Genomic DNA, 17264 nt, shown 5'->3' on the forward strand with positions numbered 1-17264 from the left:
GCCGATTGGCTGGCGGCCTCCCTGACCCGGATCCTGGGAAGTGGGTCCGGGTCAGGGGGGGCGGGCGATAGGAGGGGCCACCTGGCCCCTCGAGAATAAAGAGATAGGGAGCGCCCAGGAGACCCCCTTGTCCCTGGACGCTCCCTCGCCGTAACGGTGTGCCCCGCGCTCGGGGCTTCTTTGTTTACCCACCCACCATCCCTTGGAACAAAAGTTTTGTAGCAGTTTTTATGTCTGGTTGAATGGTGAGTTTTGAAGGTACGATACACAGGTCTCACAGGGTAGTAGAGATGGATCCGTTGGTATATTTTGTGATGCTTTTGTTTAGGACTTTTTCCCCTTGTTAGCAAACGATGTGTGAAATGAAATATATTTGATGCCATGTGTCTTTAGGCCTTTTTTCCCTTCGTAGCAAACGATGAGTGAAGTGAATGGTATTCGATGCCATGTGTCTTTAGGCCTCTTTCCCTTTGTAGCAAACCATGTGTGAAGTGAAATGTATTTGATGCCATGTGTCTTTAGGCCTCCTTCCCTTTGTAGCAAACCATGTGTGAAGTGAAATGTATCTGATGCCATGTGTCTTTAGGCCTTTTTTCCCTTCGTAGCAATCCATGTGTGAAGTGAATTGTATTTGATGCCAGGTGTCTTTAGGCCTTTTTTCCCTTTGTAGCTATACGGTGATGCTGTTATTGATTAGCCAGTGTAGCTGTCCTTTAGTGTTTTTTCCATAGGTCGTCGTATTTATTAGGTATGGGGCATGCGGTAAGGTCATTATCGGTGAGCACATATTTGAGGTCTGAGGGGGCGGGCATCATCCTATGGAGGTTCCCGCCCAGGGGGAGGGGCCTGCGGGCCACTCCCAGAACTCCAGGGGCAAGGTAATAGGCAAAGGAGCGCGGGTTGGAGTAGTTCACGCTTTCCTTAGGCTGGTAGCCACCCCGCGCGCGTGGACTCATGACGCCACCGGCGCAGAGTAAGGGCCCTCCTTTAGTGGGTAAATGGAGTTCAGGGCGTAGACCGGGCAATTCCCGGGGTAACACTGCGCATGCGCACATCCAGAGGGGAGGCGCGGCTTGTAGGACCTGACACCGGTAGTGACCCTGCCATATGGCCAGAAATGTACAAAAATTCTAGATGAGGATGTTTAGTGTTGCTAAGAATTATGTACCTAAATGTCCTGCTGAATTTTGTATAAATTGTTGATTATGCAATTAAAACCTTTTTTAATTTCATACTTTAATAAATACGGCCGGGCGACTAGCGCCCGCCTTCCAAAAAGTAAAGACGTCTCGTGTCCACGTTCCTGGGTATTGGGTGCCGGATTGGGGGGGAGGCGGCAGCTAGTCGCTGACCATGCTGCTTCTGTACCTAGGTGCTGCTGGGAAGAGATGATTCATCTTGGCTGGAGTAAATCCTCTACATTACGCCCTCTCGCCGTTGTGTAATGTAAAACAATCAGTTGCAGGAGGCCAGGTGAGCAGGTTCTCCAGCCTTCTGCAGCTAATCGCAGCTGTGCCATGTCCTATGGTCAAACTACTCGTGACCTGTCAAGGATAACGCTGCCATTTCAGCACAGAATCATTATCCTTGTCACAAGCTATTTAAAACGGGGAGGCGGGTTTTCAGATCTTTTCCGATAACCACATGACCAGGTGCAGTCAATTTCTCCTGCGAGGGTTTCCTTTCCTGCTGTTGCTACATTTCTGAAAACCTTGGCATTACATGACCTGGTTAATGGTTAACTGGTGTAGTCAGGCTGCCGCTATGAATTGTACGCGGCACTCGCAGCTCACAACTCTTCCCCATCAGCCGAGGAGGCGCTTCAGAGATAGACTATGGCCACGATGCTCAGCCCCGCTTTCTGCGCCACGTCAGACACAAGGTGAGGAGAGTCGATGGGTTTGGTTGAATTGTTTGTTCGTACCTGACACGGAGGGTTTTGTGTGGTTAGACTAATAACTTGTGTGTGTGTAGGTAAAGGCACGTTTCTTTTCGTTTATAGGGCCAGTGCTGAGGTACTACCACAGGCGTAGTGTAGATAATAAGGCCCTCCTTGTGAGGTGGGGGTTAAATTCTGATCTCTACACAAACAAGAGTTTGCAGATGGGTGGGAGCTGGTAGTTTTGTAGTAAACGAGCACCCCTAACGAGCTTCTCCATGACACTTTACAGCATGGCAAACCTATCGAAATGTGTTCGTGAAAATGCCAGGAAAAGAAGCAAAACATGCAGAATTTGGGTCTGTAAATACCATATTCACATATTATGCCTTATTTCCAGGGCCCAAATTCTGAATATGTAGCATGTGTTTCACCCAATAAATACCTCAACCCCAGTTATCGAGTGTGATAAATACCCTTAGAAACTTGCACAACTTGAAATCAGGGCCTTAATATTATAAAACTGTCCTGACGCAGGGGATTATGTTTACATCATTTATCAATGAGTCACCAATTGTACAGAACGAAGGAGGCACCAACTATCTCTGCAGTTTGTGAAATTGCTCTCATGGTGAGTCTACATCGGGATACCACCATCACTACCCCTGACTTCTGGTTCAGTCACCGGAACACATTTCAAGGTGACACCCACGAATAGTACATTTGTAGAATGTAACTGTCCTTCCCGACTTTGTTTGGATTAATGGAGTCTGCGGCTCATGAAACAGTGTGACTGGTAACGCAGCTGAGAGAAACAAATATGCTAAGAATGTCAAACTCCACCTGCCCCTCTTGAATCTTTCCGTGTTTTTGGTAACGTAATGCGGATTGGCAGAAGAATGAATGCAGAACAAACGTGCAGGAACCTGCCAGAATATCCTGGCCAGAATGAACTGCTCAGAAGCACCAGTCCCATGATAAATTAACAGAGCATGTGCATGTGGGGGTGTGAGTAAGACAGCGTGCCACTGCCACCTTATGCCAACACGTCTTAGAAAACACGGAAGCCAAACGCATAAACAAGAAGGATAGTTCCACCCCCATCTGTACTAGTGTGTTTGTGCTTGATTCACCCTGACAGCAGCAAAACACCATGCGGTGAGCAGAACGTTTATGTCTTTTCACTGGCACTTTGGCCAGTGTTAGCCTCTTCCATTTCTCCAAATCTCTTTTCTTTAAAACCTCAATTTTCACGTGTATCTTGTTGTACAATATGGTAGTACAAGGTAGTCCCCAAGGAAGCCATCAGCATTGGGCACCAGATTATCCCAAAATGCCTCAACTCTAACCAGGTGACATAGAAAAGAGATAGTGAGGTATATAAATGTACATTTTGTTTTATTGTGCCGAAAACCCTCGAGCAAGTCGCTAACATGGGCCTGGTGGGTCTTTATCCTCTAGCTCGTACTGTCATCACAGGTTGCGCCTTTTTGGTTCAACCAGAGGTGCTTTAGCAAACTGTTATATCTGGTTTATTGTATTTTGCATCTTTCCTGATTCAAACCTTGGAGAAACTTAGGGCATATTTACAAGAGGATATAACCACCAGAACGTCACTTTTAGCAATGTTCTGGTGGCGATATCCCCTTCCCCGTAGTTACGAAGCGGCATTACTTAACGTGGCATAACGAACCTTGTAAATAAGGCCATTTTCATGCTTCACTTATCTTGACTTGTAGAGCGCATAGTTACCCTGAGGCTTTCTCAGCGTGAAAAGGGTGTGCAATGGGTGTTGCAGAGGGCGTTCCGATGCAACATCCATTGTTTTTTGACGCTGCCCCATATTTACAAAACTGGGGCAGCGTCAAAAACGAATGCATGGGAAATACCTGGTCCTAGACTGGCGATACGAGGAGAAATTATTAATTGCTCCGTGTTTTTTGCTCTTTGCATATGAGCTGCAGCACACATAGAAAGTGCAAATTGCCTTGCAAGATTGTTTATGTGCAGGAAGGTGTCCCACATAGCAGGCACCCTTGCAACTTGGCGCAAGGATCCCTGCGCTGGAGCTAGGCAGCTTTATTAGTGCCAGCGCTAGAGAAAACACAGGGGTGCGCCGACTTTTGTAGTACCGTGCGTCCCTGTGTTTTAAAAATGTCAGAGCACGGTGTTAGCAATTTTGGCGCAACAGAACACTCCGAAATTTAGTTGTAAATATCCCCCCCAGGGCCCAATTGAGAGTTCGCAGGGAACGAAAAATCCTCTACTTTCTGGAGGAAACACTAAATACGGAGTAGATTTTTCCACTGAACTGTCGCTATGGTTTAGGAGATTCAGCCATTGGACTGTTCTTTTAAGAGTTTTCTGCAGAAATTGAACGTTTTTCAATTCCCCCCAAACTACGAGGCCCTAAAACACAGGTACACGGTCGTTTTGTATAAGACTAGACACACAAAAAATTCCAAATAGAGCCTCTAAAACAGTTCCCTTCCGCCAACACTTTTCACCCAGGTTCCAGTCTGGCACTTGACAGCTGGCCTGGAATCATTCAGGGCTTTTTCTTCCAGCCTTCGATATAATAAAGCAACTGTGAGGAAACCATGCACATTCTAGATTAAGGAACTATGGCCTAAACCTCTCTAAATAAGTAAAAAGTGTTCAATCAATTCAATAATCAAAATATAGAGCCTTTTCGTGACCCAAGCACCCCTTCACCTTCCACATCATATTGTAGATGGAAAAGATGAAGCTTTTCCATGGCTCACGTGAGTGCTCACCTTACACAACCTTCTATATGTCCACCACGTGAGGGAGGCCGGCCTGCAGTTCCATCTCTGTGGGTGCTGACACAGGGCTCGCATAACTGGAAATAAATCACCTATTCCGCTAGAGTTAATTAACTTCCAACAAGCACTGACTCTGTTTCTCAGGGGTTGTGAACATTCTTTCACTCCTAACCTGTGATATGGTGCCGGTGGGATGGTTTGATAGTGTGATTATGCAAAGCATGTGGGCAGCCTTGTGGGAAAAGGGAGCAGGCCTCTTCATTCAAAAGAAGACCGTGACTGGCCTGGTAGCAAGTGCTGCTGACCGGTGCTCAGCGAGAGGCAAAGAGAACGGTGTTCACAAGACAAAGATATTTTCTGTAAGCATCAAAGGGCTTTGGGTCCCTTGACTAAAACCTTAAAGGGGGGTCAACACTCCTTTTGCAAACTATAATTATCTGGGGATCAAACGGAGACAAGTGTTATAAATTCTAATGCTCCTGTTGGGAAAGACCAAGCCAGGCCCGTGGTCTCGACATTAGAACCAGGATGTCCCACTGTGGGTACCAGAGTGCTCTATTGCATGCTATCAATTAATTCATTCACCCATTCATTCATTCTCATGCTACTCAAACAGCGGCATTGAGATTCAGGACTGTGACATAGTTATTATACATTGTTTACCTTTCGGCTATACCTAGTTAATGACTTTCTCATACCATCACATGTCATTATGTAGCTAATTAAGACAATGGGCCATATTATCAAGCAAGGGCGATACATTATCTCCGCTTTTATCGGCAGGAAACTGCCGCTAAAGCGGCGATAATGGCCTTGATAAAATGCCCTTGTGAATTCCCATAGAAGCCCAGGTTCTGGTGTTAACCTGGGCTTCTATGGGAATTCACAAGGGCATATTATCAAGCCCATTATCACCGCTTTAGCAGCAGTTTCCTGTCGATAAAAGTGGTGATAATGTATCGCCCTTGCTTGATAATATGGCCCCTATATTCGCCTGCCAAGGGCTATGGGCTGGATGTACTGATGTCAAGGGATTTCTAAGACTCACCTACCACTAAAGTGACTTCTTTGGGACAGAGGAAAATAAAGCTGCAAGAAATCTTTAAAGATTTTTAACAGCACAGGCTCTAGCACATTGCCTTACAGTAAACATACTCAATGTGTTACAATGGTTCAGGCATTACATTGCATAGTTTGATACATGCAACTGAAAAAGCGCTTCCATCCAGCCTTACTCCTGAAAACTGGTTCACACCCACAGGCCATGATAAGGCCTTAATAACGTCATTTGTTATGTCAGAGTACTTGCAGTTTGCACCACATTAGCTGTTTGAAGTTAGTGCAACCACCCCTGCTTACCAGCATTGTGCTGTATTTTAACAAATAGCTTTTGCTTATTCATAAACTTGGTTCTGCAATTGGGTATTCCAGTTTGATGTCACAAGTCTCTGTCGGAGGGCAGAATCTTGTGCACTATCACTATGGCTCTTGTCTCTAAAGGAGCCCGGATGTGGCGGTGGTGGGGTACCAGCCTGGAAGGTGAGTTTCAGGCCAGCAGGTCTCTTGCGACTCTAGAGTACCCGCAAATATTTTCCCAGGGGCCAAAAAGAATGGTCTGTGGTGTGATCGAAGGTCGCATTGATGCCAGCATGGTGGCAGCTTGGGGGTGTGTTTGGAAATAAGGTGGGTGCAAGGGAACAACGTTTGTACATCTGGTGGGTAAACTGTACAATGTAAAACCATAAAACTGAGGATCAGTCCCGACTTTCCCAGTTGACCACATTGTGTGATCCTAGGCAATTATTTTATTTGCCTTTCACTCATTTTTCTTAAAGGTCACATATAAGCTGACCTTGAAATACATGACTTTGGGGTGTGTGCTGTACAAAACCATCTCCTGAGTTTGATTTAATAAACTATAATGTTGTTCATAATGTGAAACAGTTCTGCATGTAAATATACTTTTTGAATTTTGAAGACACTTTATCGTATTTTTACCCTTTGGCTGCAAGATGTCTTTAAGAAAAAAGGTATTTCTTAAGTTAAACAGTGCAGGAGACTCTAGTTACTTCCTTTCTTTAACACCAATTAACCTTTAAATAAATGCTTACCTGTTCATCATATTTCAATGTTAGTGCTGAGTCGAGTAAACAGCAGCCCAGTGCTGCGGTTGACCAGGGGGGGGGGGCGTATGTAAAGATCTGGAGGGCCACATGCGCCCCCCGGGCCATACTTTGAGTATCACTTCTTTGGGAGAATAGGTGTTTCCACACCAATTTGAATGTGGGTAGAGATGGTCCTATCTACCATTCCTGCTCAACACTTGCTCTGAGGAGGCGGCAAGTAGGAGAAACATGTAAGTGTACAGGGTACTGCTTCTATAGATGCAGGTGTGACTTATTGTCCTAAGGAACACACTTTATTAGGCATTATTAGGCCCAATGAGCAGCCAAGCTGCTATTAAATTGCATTGAAAAGGTTGACGTTGGACAAAGACATTAGTGGCTAGTTTTCACAAGACTTTTTCAACACAGTAGGATATAAGAAGGCTACTCTTTTGACAGGGAGGCACAGAAAATCCTAAAACTGGAAAACTAGACCGACATACCTACTCTCAAGGAAACACACTAAATACATTGCAAAGTCTGCCACGTGATCATTCAGCACAGAGTAGCCTTGTCTCGGCACAAGGGGATTGAGAAACAGAGAAGGCCACACCTCTTTTTCCCTGCTTCATTTAACAATGCTTAGTTGAGAGCAAGGCTAATGATGGCAGGCCAGGCGGTCTTTCTAGTGCAGGCGATGTTACTAGTAGATCAGGAAACAAGAAATGCTGCAAAGGCTCCACAGTCACTGTCCATAAGCGAGAGACTGTCCATCAACATGAGACTGTCTATCAAACCCAAACATAAGAAGTCTAGACAAAACTAAGGCCTATATTTAACAATGAGTAGCGTTGCTCTTGCGCCACGCCACGGGGCGCAAGAGCGACGCAACTCATAAGTAAAATGTATCAAGCCACGCAAGGCATCCTTACGTGGCCCTGAGTGGCTTGATAAATCTAGAGTAATGCAACGCAGGGCAGCGCAAATCCCTCCGTTGGGTTACTCTGCCCCAGGGAGGCATTTCATGGGTAGTGCACGGGTGTTCCCGTGCAACACCCATGGAGTTTGATGCATTCCTAGATTTACCAGTACTGGTAGACCTGGGAGTGCGTCAAAATGCTACGTATCCCCAGGGCAGGAATAACGAGGAGGAATACCTTTATTTCTCCTTGTGTTTTCCTTTTTCGACGTGAGCTGCATTCTGCAGCAAATATAAAAAGAGGAAAATGCCTTAGGGGATTATTTTTGTGCAGGAAGGTACCCCTTCCTGTGCAAAAACAATCCTGCCTACAACACAGGCACCCTTGCACCAGAGGCGCAACTAGAGCCAAATTTCGGGGGGGGGGGCTAAGAAAAATTTTCCGGGGGGGCTGAACTTTTAATCAGTAGGCAGAGTGGAGCTGCAGGGCCTCCAACAAGGGGTGAAACAACACCAAGGCCTAATTAACATTCAAATGGTATTTTAAAGACCTGTGAAACGTTCGGGTGTGGCTGTGTTTGTGCCCGGGATCTGTCTCATCCCGGGCTGCCACACACGACGGGGGAGGCTGAAGCCCGGTGAGTCCAATGGGTGTTGCGCGCCTGCCTTGCACCATGGGACAATAGTGCCTGCATTGGTGTTAGGCATCACATTGTGCGCCAACTCCAGGAAAAGACAGGAATGCACCAGATTATGTTAAACACTGAACATTCCTGTCCTTTTCCTGTCACTCAGCGCAGCACAGTGCTGCGCTGCGTGACTTTTTACTAAATATACCCCTGAATGTCCCTCTTGCATCTTCTTACTGAAGAGTAGAGTCAACTTCACTGCAACTTTTGGAGCACCCATCTGTACCTCACTCACAACGCCACAAATGTGCCACTTTGGCCACTCATTCCACCCACACTCTACCAGCTATGCATAAAATGGAGTAGCACCTTACTATAATATGGTTGGAATGCACAAGAGTGACCCCCTCCCTCTCTTACACCACTCTCACTCACTCCATGCTTAAGCACAGGGCCAAGCTCACAGCAGCATGTTGAAAGCACCCCTCCGACCCTCACGCACGAGACTCAAACTCTTCCCATGCAGGGCACCCTTCAAAGCGACATTCTACCAACCATACAAAACAGACTATCCCACTACAGACCACCTGGAAGCGCTTCAGGGCCTAAATATGGGAGTGAGACGCTATACAAACTCTACATTACAACACTGCTATCAAACCATACAGAAGTTTCCCTCTCGAATGATTAATGTGTACGTTTGTGTCGCCAGTCAAACACCTTTGCCTGTTTGCCTAATGTACATTTCATTCAAGAGAAATCAATGGTCGCAGGCAGATGTTGGAAGGCATTATGCTCTGTCGCGCACTGCAGCTTATTAATAGGAGCCCATTCCTCCTGTCATGTTTGACTTCTCAGAGCGGCTGCCAAAATCTACGGCTGACATTGGCGCGGATTCAAGGTAAACAGAGGCAGCGCCGCTCGAAAGGTGAAAACTCCCCTCTTTATTCTGTCAATTTCTGGCGTCCTTTGTTATTTAAAGATGGGCTCGTGGTGGACGGCTCTGACCTCCCCTTGACCCCCTTGACATACTTTGAAAAGTTACTTTTGAAAGTCAAGGCTCGGTCACCAATCACACAGAACGACTCCTAAAAGTTGCCCAATCACGGTGTCAGGTTTCCAGTCTATTTTTGGATGAAGTGAATGGGACCAAGTGACACCGAATAGCACTCGACTCCTCCCACCCAACCCTTTCCAGCCAGGAACTGGATCAAGTGGCAGATTTGATGATAAAAAAAAAGAAATCTTATACAGTAGCACAGGTATAACAGGTGCAGCAGGAGAAGTGGCGCCGGAGTTCATGGTGGTCAGGGGGCCCTTTGCACCCACATTATGTCTCTCTTCAGCACCCACCAGGGTGTGAGGGGTACTTGTCCTTGCTTTCATTAGTGCCCACGGGCTTATTCTAAAATAGACATTAGACATTATAGAGTGTGGGGAGTGGGGAAGGGGGTAGGACTTTCTGTCAACTGAAAAATCAGTCCACTGGGTTGCCATCAAAGAGAAAGCACACACTTTATAGTGTTGTAGCCGTTGCACAAGTTGGTGTGTACTCTAGGCACAGCTGCTCTGATGTGGCCACTTAGAATGCAAGTTGGGTGGCACCGAGTTCACAGAAAAGCAAAATAAAAATAAATAAAAAACAAACGCAAAAAAATAGTGGGGGCATAAATGGACTGATTAAAGTGGGGTGCCACTGCTGGTAACTGTACCAGGGTCACACCCGCGCCGCACGGCCACCAGCTGCTGCGTGTGCCCCTGCCCGCCCTCTGCCTCGCTACTGCCTCGTTTTGCCGGCTGCCGGCTGCCCCCGCAGTAGGATTTGTTTTGACAAACATTTGTGCCTGTTTTCTTTCCTTAACTCCGTGCATCTCCTTTATTCTTTCCTTTTTTTTCCTGTTTTGTCCAACAGTTGTGCTTGTGTAGTATTTTCCGTGTATCTTGGTATCTTTCCCCTCATACCCCTTGTTTTGTAGCAGATTTGTGCCTGTTTTGTTCATCCCCCTCCTTCGTGTTGTCCGCCGCCCTCCACCCTCCCTTCCCGCCACCGCCGCTTGTCCCCGCCCCTTTCTTCTCTTCTGTATCCCTCCCCGCTCCCGCCTCCCAGCTGCTCCGCCCACCCGCGCACTTCGCCTTAAATGGCGACCGTGCGAACGCGCAGCGTTGACGCGCAGCGGGCGCGCCGATTGTGCGCCGAAGGCGCGCCAAAGGTAAGCCCGTCTGCGCCCGTCCGCGACCGGACCGCGACCAGCGCCAGGACCCCTGGACCTCGACGATCCCGACCGACCCGCAGGACGTACTCCGCCGCCACCCTCAACGCACTCAACACCGGCCGACGCCCAGAGTGCCACCAAGCCACTCCACGACGCACCCACGGACCTTCCAGCTGCCACGCCTGCAAGTTCGCCTGCATCCGGACCTGCCTCACACCAGCACCCGCCAAATCGAACACCAGCAGCACACACCTCAAGTGCATCCTGCTCAACACCCGTTCCGTCCACAGACACGCCGTAGAACTCTGGAACCTCCTAGACGCCACAGCCCCTGACGTTGCCTTCCTCACGGAGACCTGGATGAACGCCTCTTCAGCTCCCGACATCGCCATCGCCATCCCAGAAGGCTACAAGATCGTCCGCAGGGACCGCAACGCCAACCAGATGGGAGGAGGCATCGCCATCATCCACAGGAACACCATCCGTCTCACGACCAGCACCGACAACACCCTGACCAGCGCCGAACACCTGCATTTCCAGATCCACACCAACCCGAACACCACCCTCAGAGGCACCCTGATCTACCGACCCCCTGGACCACGCACACATTTCAGCGAGGACATCGCCGACTTCGTCAGCCCGCATGCCCTCCCCTCCGCTGACTACATCCTCCTGGGAGACCTCAACTTCCATCTGGAAAACAACAACGACCGCAACTCCAGCACCCTGCTCGACAACCTCGCCAACCTGGGACTCAAGCAACTGGTGTCCACCCCCACCCACCGCGCCGGACACACACTCGACGCAGTCTTCTCCTCCAGCAAAGACGTCAGCTTCAGCCACGCCACTGAGCTTCAATGGACGGACCACAGCTGCGTCCACTTCACCTTCAAGAGAACGACGACCCACCACCACCAGCAACAGACCGCCCGCAGAAGCTGGAACAAGATCACAGCAGACCAGCTCGCCACGTCCCTGAGCCAGCACCCTCCTGCCAGCTCAGCAGACCCCAGCCAGGCCGCCGACAACCTCACGAAGTGGATCAGCATCTGCGCGGACGAGCTCGCCCCTCTGAGGACCCCGCCTAGCAGACCCGGCAGCAAGAAGGCCCCATGGTTCACCGACGAACTCAAGAGCTCCAAGAAGAACTGCCGAGCCCTCGAGAAAGTCTGGAAAAGGGAACCGACACCGGACAACAGGACCTCCTTCAAACTCGCCACCCGGAAACACCACCAGCTGATCCGCGCCGCCAAGAAAACAGCATTCAAGGACCGGCTGGACAACAACGCACACAACTGCAAGGAACTCTTCAACATCGTGAAAGAGCTTTCCAACCCCAGCGCAGGAAACAACGACATCACCCCATCGCAAGACCTCTGCAACTCCCTCGCTTCATACTTCCACAACAAGATCACGGACATACACAACAGCTTCAACAACCAACCAACGCACACCATGACCGAACAACCACCCCCCACCACCACCCTCCACGCCTGGACCCCGATCAGCACCGAAGACACCATCCGCACGATGAACTCCATCCACTCCGGATCACCAACCGACCCCTGCCCTCACCACGTCTTCAACCAGGCCGACGCAGTCATCGCACCCCACCTGCGAGACATCATCAACACATCCTTTGACACCGCCACCTTCCCGGAGAGCTGGAAGCACGCCGAACTCAGCGCTCTACTCAAGAAACCAACAGCGGACCCCACCGACCTCAAGAACTACCGCCCCCATCTCGCTCCTCCCGTTTCCAGCCAAAGTCATTGAGAAGAACGTCAACAAGCAGATGGCCGCCTTCCTCGAGACGAACGGATCCCTCGACCCCTCACAGTCCGGCTTCCGAGCCAATCACAGCACCGAGACCGCCCTCATCGCCGCCACCGATGACATCCGAGCCCTGATGGACAATGGAGAAACAGCGGCCCTCATCCTCCTTGACCTCTCCGCGGCCTTCGACACGGTCTGCCACCGCACCCTAGTGCAGCGCCTCGACAACGCCGGAGTCCAGGGGAAGGCACTGGAATGGATCATCTCCTTCCTCGACGGAAGAACACAGAGAGTCCGCCTACCACCGTACAAGTCAGAGGCCACCGAAGTCATCTGCGGCGTCCCCCAAGGATCCTCTCTGAGCCCAACCCTCTTCAACGTCTACATGAGCCCCCTCGCGGCCATCGTACGCAAACACAACCTCAGCATTATCTCCTACGCCGACGACACCCAGCTGATCCTCTCCCTGACCAACAACCCCGCCGCCGCCAGAGCCAACCTGCACGAAGGGATGAAAGAGGTAGCCGAGTGGATGACGACCAGCCGCCTGAAACTAAACTCGGACAAGACGGAGGTCCTCATCCTGGGCTCCTCGCCCTCCGCCTGGGACGACTCCTGGTGGCCCCCCGCCCTGGGTACCGCACCCAAACCGACGGACCACGCACGCAACCTGGGCTTCATCCTGGACTCCTCCCTCTCCATGACCAGGCAAGTCAACAACGTCTCCTCGGCGTGCTTCAACATCCTGCGCATGCTACGGAAGATCTTCTGGTGGATCCCCACCGAGACCAGGAAGACCGTCACCCAGGCCCTCGTCACCAGCCGGCTGGACTACGGCAACGCCCTCTACGCCGGGACCACCGCCAAACTCCAGAAGAGACTCCAGCGGATCCAGAACGCCTCAGCCAGACTCATCCTCGACCTCCCACGAACCAGCCACATCTCCGGACATCTGAGAGACCTTCACTGGCTCCCCGTCAACAAAAGAATCACGTTCCGCCTCCTCACCCACGCACACAAAGCCCTACACAACCAAGGCCCGAGCTACCTCAACAGCCGAATCAACTTCCACGCTCCCAAACGCCACCTCCGATCAGCCAACCTCGCCCTCGCCGCTGTCCCCCGCATCCGAAGAGCGACATCAGGAGGAAGGTCCTTCTCCTACCTGGCCGCCAAGACCTGGAACTCCCTCCCTCCCGACCTACGCCTGACCCAAGACCACCTCTCCTTCAGGAAGAAGCTGAAGACCTGGCTATTCGAGCAGTAGCGGCACCCCCCCCCCCCCAGCGCCTTGAGACCCTTCGGGTAGGTAGCGCGCTCTATAAGTGCCATTGATTGATTGATTGAATGTTAAGGCCTTCCTGGGATGAATATTTTGCTCATAAGTGTGTCCCTTTGTGTATTGGAAACATCTCCAGTCCCAGGGACGGCTGCTCCTCAATGGCGGAGGAGCGTCACCCCACTGGCACTGAGCCAGCAGGTGAAAAACTAAAATGATGTTCTATCATCGTGTTATTTTTCACCTGCTGGCTGAGCCAGCGTGTGTAGGAAAGGGTGGGGCTATGGGTGGAGAACTGGCTTGTGCGCTCCTAAGTGCACATGTGTGCTTGGCTGGCTGCATTAGGCTTGTCAAACACATGTGCACTTAGGTTTCTCCAACCAGGCTGTATTGAACAACCAGGTTGGAGAAACAGCACAGACTACCTGTCCTGAGCGGAGTGTCAAACCAGCCCGCTCATGCCAATCCCTGCGCTGCTCTCACAGAATGAGAGCAGCGCAGGGATTGCACAAGGAGTCTGTGATGCTGTCCCAGTGTCTGCTGTGACCAGAAAGAACACCGAGGTGCGACGCGGGAGCTAGCCGGCAGCTTCAGGTAAGTTCCTGTATTGTTAAACCCCCTCCCGTGCTCCCCCTCCTGCACTCCCTCCACTACTTTTTGTTTGTTGCGGACGCCACTGTTCAGTCCTTCTGACAATTTCCAATTATTCGTGGTTTTATTGGCCTGCGAAAGACTTTCAGAGCTGGCCCTTCCGCCATGGAGCCTCTACACTTAGGGGCTTATTAACGAAAGTCTTGCGCCCCTGGAGAGTAACTTTTTTATGCTCTGGACACCCAAGCCTATCAATGATATCAATGAGGACAAGCAAAACCACTTTGCGTGGCCTCATAGATATGGAGTAAGACAAAGCAGCGCAAGTGGCTGCGTTTCTTACTTTGCACCAAGGAGGCATTCCATGGGCGGTGCAGTGGCTTCTCCCACGTATAACCCATGGATTTTAATGCCGCCCCAGAACGAGGAGAAATATTTTTATTTCTGCTCGTGTTTTTCTCTTTCCATGTGTGCTGTTTTGTGCAGCACACATGGAAATAGGATAATGCCTCACTGGATTTTTGTGTGCAGGAAGGTCCCCCTTCTCTGCACAAAAACCATCCTGCATGCAACACAGACACCTTTGCACCATGGTGCCAGTGTGCCTCTGTAGACGCAAGGTAGCATATTGTGTGCCATCACAGGGGGAAAGGACAGGAATGTACCTTATTTCATAAATACAGGGCATTCCTGCCCTTGCACATTACTGTAGGGCAGGGCAGCAAGAAGACTTGCGGCGCTGCCCTAAGTCATTTCCCTGTAAATATGGGCTTTGGGGCGCATAGCTCCGCACCTATGTAATTCTTCATTAAGTCCCACCCATGCCAAGGTGAAGCAGAAGTCATTTTAATTCAATTAGAAAATAGTCGCTCTGAGGCTCCTTTAGAATGCTGTTACACCACCACTGTTATGTTTTTATCAAAGAGGGAAATGTGTAGTTAGTTGCAACCAGCCTCCCTCAACAACAGCAAAATCAGAAACCGAAATATCTGTGAATTTCTGACACCAGAATTTAGATTTTGGAGTTTAACAGTGCTTAAAAAGTGCAAAGTCACTCCTTCCAAGCGGTACCTCTGCCAAGCTGGGACGTGCTTTCTGTCATGTATCGCAGGCGAATGTTGGCAGATTTTCACGGTGAACGAGTGGTAATTTTCCAAATGCCCGCCCCAGGGCCTGCCCAAGGACTTTGGTTTCCCATATCTGAAATTAGTCACCCAGGGATGTAATCCTGCAGTTGGCAAGAACATAACTTAAAATGCCCACAACACACCAGGGCAGGCACTGTTGATCAACACTTGTATTGTCATTCAGCTTCCAGAGAGAGCCCTATAAAAGTAATGTGGGTTTTTCTACTTTTCTATTTTTTCTGAGCTTCCACTTCATGTAATTGTATCAGGGAATTGTTTAGGATTTGCAAAGGTTCTATTGAGAAATTATACCAAGAATGCTACAGATTCAACTACCTTTGTGTGGCAAATCTTACATTAACTTGATCAAACGCCACAAGTAAAAACACACAACTATATGTGAAAAAAGACAAGAATATGTAGAAAAGGGAAGATAGATTTCTCGCAGGGATTCGGCTGGGAAAGCAGAACTGTGCCTTTGGATGTAAGGATATCAGAATGGAGGGACTGAGTCTCTCTACCAATTCAGTACTTGTAGGCCCAAATCTGACTAGCTCGCAGTGCCTCACCTGAACTTCTTACCTTCCAGAGAAGCAGGTGATTTTGGCAAACCTAGAACATGACCCTCTAGTCCCCAAGGGAACTGTGAAAACAGATCATCACCTTTCGTTTCTCACTCATGCATGTTCATAGTGAACAAAGGAGAGACCCAAAGAAAGTTAACAACATGTTTATTTAAACTATTGTAGCCTATTTTAATGGAAGTGTGCTGTGATAAGTAAACAAATACAACAAATCAACATAATCAACATTACTAGCAGGCTGTATATAAAGAATAACACAACCATGGCAACTAATATATCTTTCTAGGCCTACCCTTACTATGTGAGCACAGGGATGTATTAGTGATCTCTGGGATTAGCAAAAGACCTTATACCTGGTGTGTGTAGTTAGGTGGTCTGCATCGTAGGTGTAAGCTCAGTTTACGCAAGGCTGCTGCCTCCGTTCCAGGACCGGTCTCTCTGCTGGCATTCTCCTCTCTACCACCCTACGGGAAGGGCATCGTTTATATGATAAGAACTATTGTGTTAGACAACTGCAGCTGTGCTACTATGGTATGTCTAAAAAAGTTACGTGATATTGCTGACTGGACACAAGAAAACAGTACACCATGTTGTTCGACCTTGTACGAAATGTAAGAAGAGTCAATGAATAAAAAATAATATGTATAGCATATTTCTAAAAAGCATCATGTCACAAAAACAAATATTTTATGTGTGACTGTGCTAAGCAGTGGCAGGCAAAAACAGCTAATACACAAAACAAAGGGAGTACCAAAGTGAGCCCAAAAGGGAAATCACTACAGCATTTATGGAAGGATGACTATTAGTATAATTTAATATGTGGATCATTAAGTTTTCTGAATTCACTGTTCCTGGAAATAACATGCAAGAACACATAAGCCTCACCTTAAAAAAAGTTATTTGGTCAAGCGTGCAACATACTGCAACAATTCAAAATCCCTGCACCTAAACTGACCAGGTTCCGCAGACTCAGAGACACATGGCCACTGTGTCAATCTGTAATCTGAAAAAAAAACAGCAAAAAACACAGGGGAAAGTCATAAGGAGTATTAGGTGCCAAGGGATAGCACATGGGGGTCTATCTAAAAGAGGTCAACCAAATTACCTTCTCTTCCCCCTACATCCGCATAAAACCTGGGGGGGGATCGCATGGCACTTCCCATCCTGGAAGTGGTGTTACCCTAGCCTTTGGCAGGGGAACATCTCCTTCTATTTGCAGGGTGGAAAGGGGTGGTACTGAAGTTTGAGAATGTCCACAAATCTATATGATTCTGAGAGTTCCCAAAGTTCCAAGAGATACCACACTCTTTCTTATCTCTAGAGTGAGATTTACAACGGCGCATGTCTCCACACTATTAGTAGAAAAAGACACAGTT

The 17264-nt window shown here is 48.9% G+C and overlaps 1 protein-coding gene across 1 annotated transcript in view; it reads left to right on the plus strand.

Annotated features, from left to right (window-relative positions):
- Positions 1–1745: 1745 nt before the first annotated feature.
- LOC144807784 (E3 ubiquitin-protein ligase RNF170-like) overlaps positions 1746–17264 on the plus strand; it is a 49857-nt gene continuing 34338 nt past the window's right edge. The window contains exon 1 of the mRNA XM_078673435.1: positions 1746–1882. Within this exon, the coding sequence (XP_078529561.1) occupies positions 1836–1882 (47 nt within the window). The 5' untranslated portion in view covers positions 1746–1835. The remainder of the gene's footprint in view (positions 1883–17264) is intronic.

Source organism: Lissotriton helveticus, chromosome 1_2 (assembly GCF_964261635.1).
Source record: "Lissotriton helveticus chromosome 1_2, aLisHel1.1, whole genome shotgun sequence".
Taxonomy (NCBI): domain Eukaryota; kingdom Metazoa; phylum Chordata; class Amphibia; order Caudata; family Salamandridae; genus Lissotriton; species Lissotriton helveticus.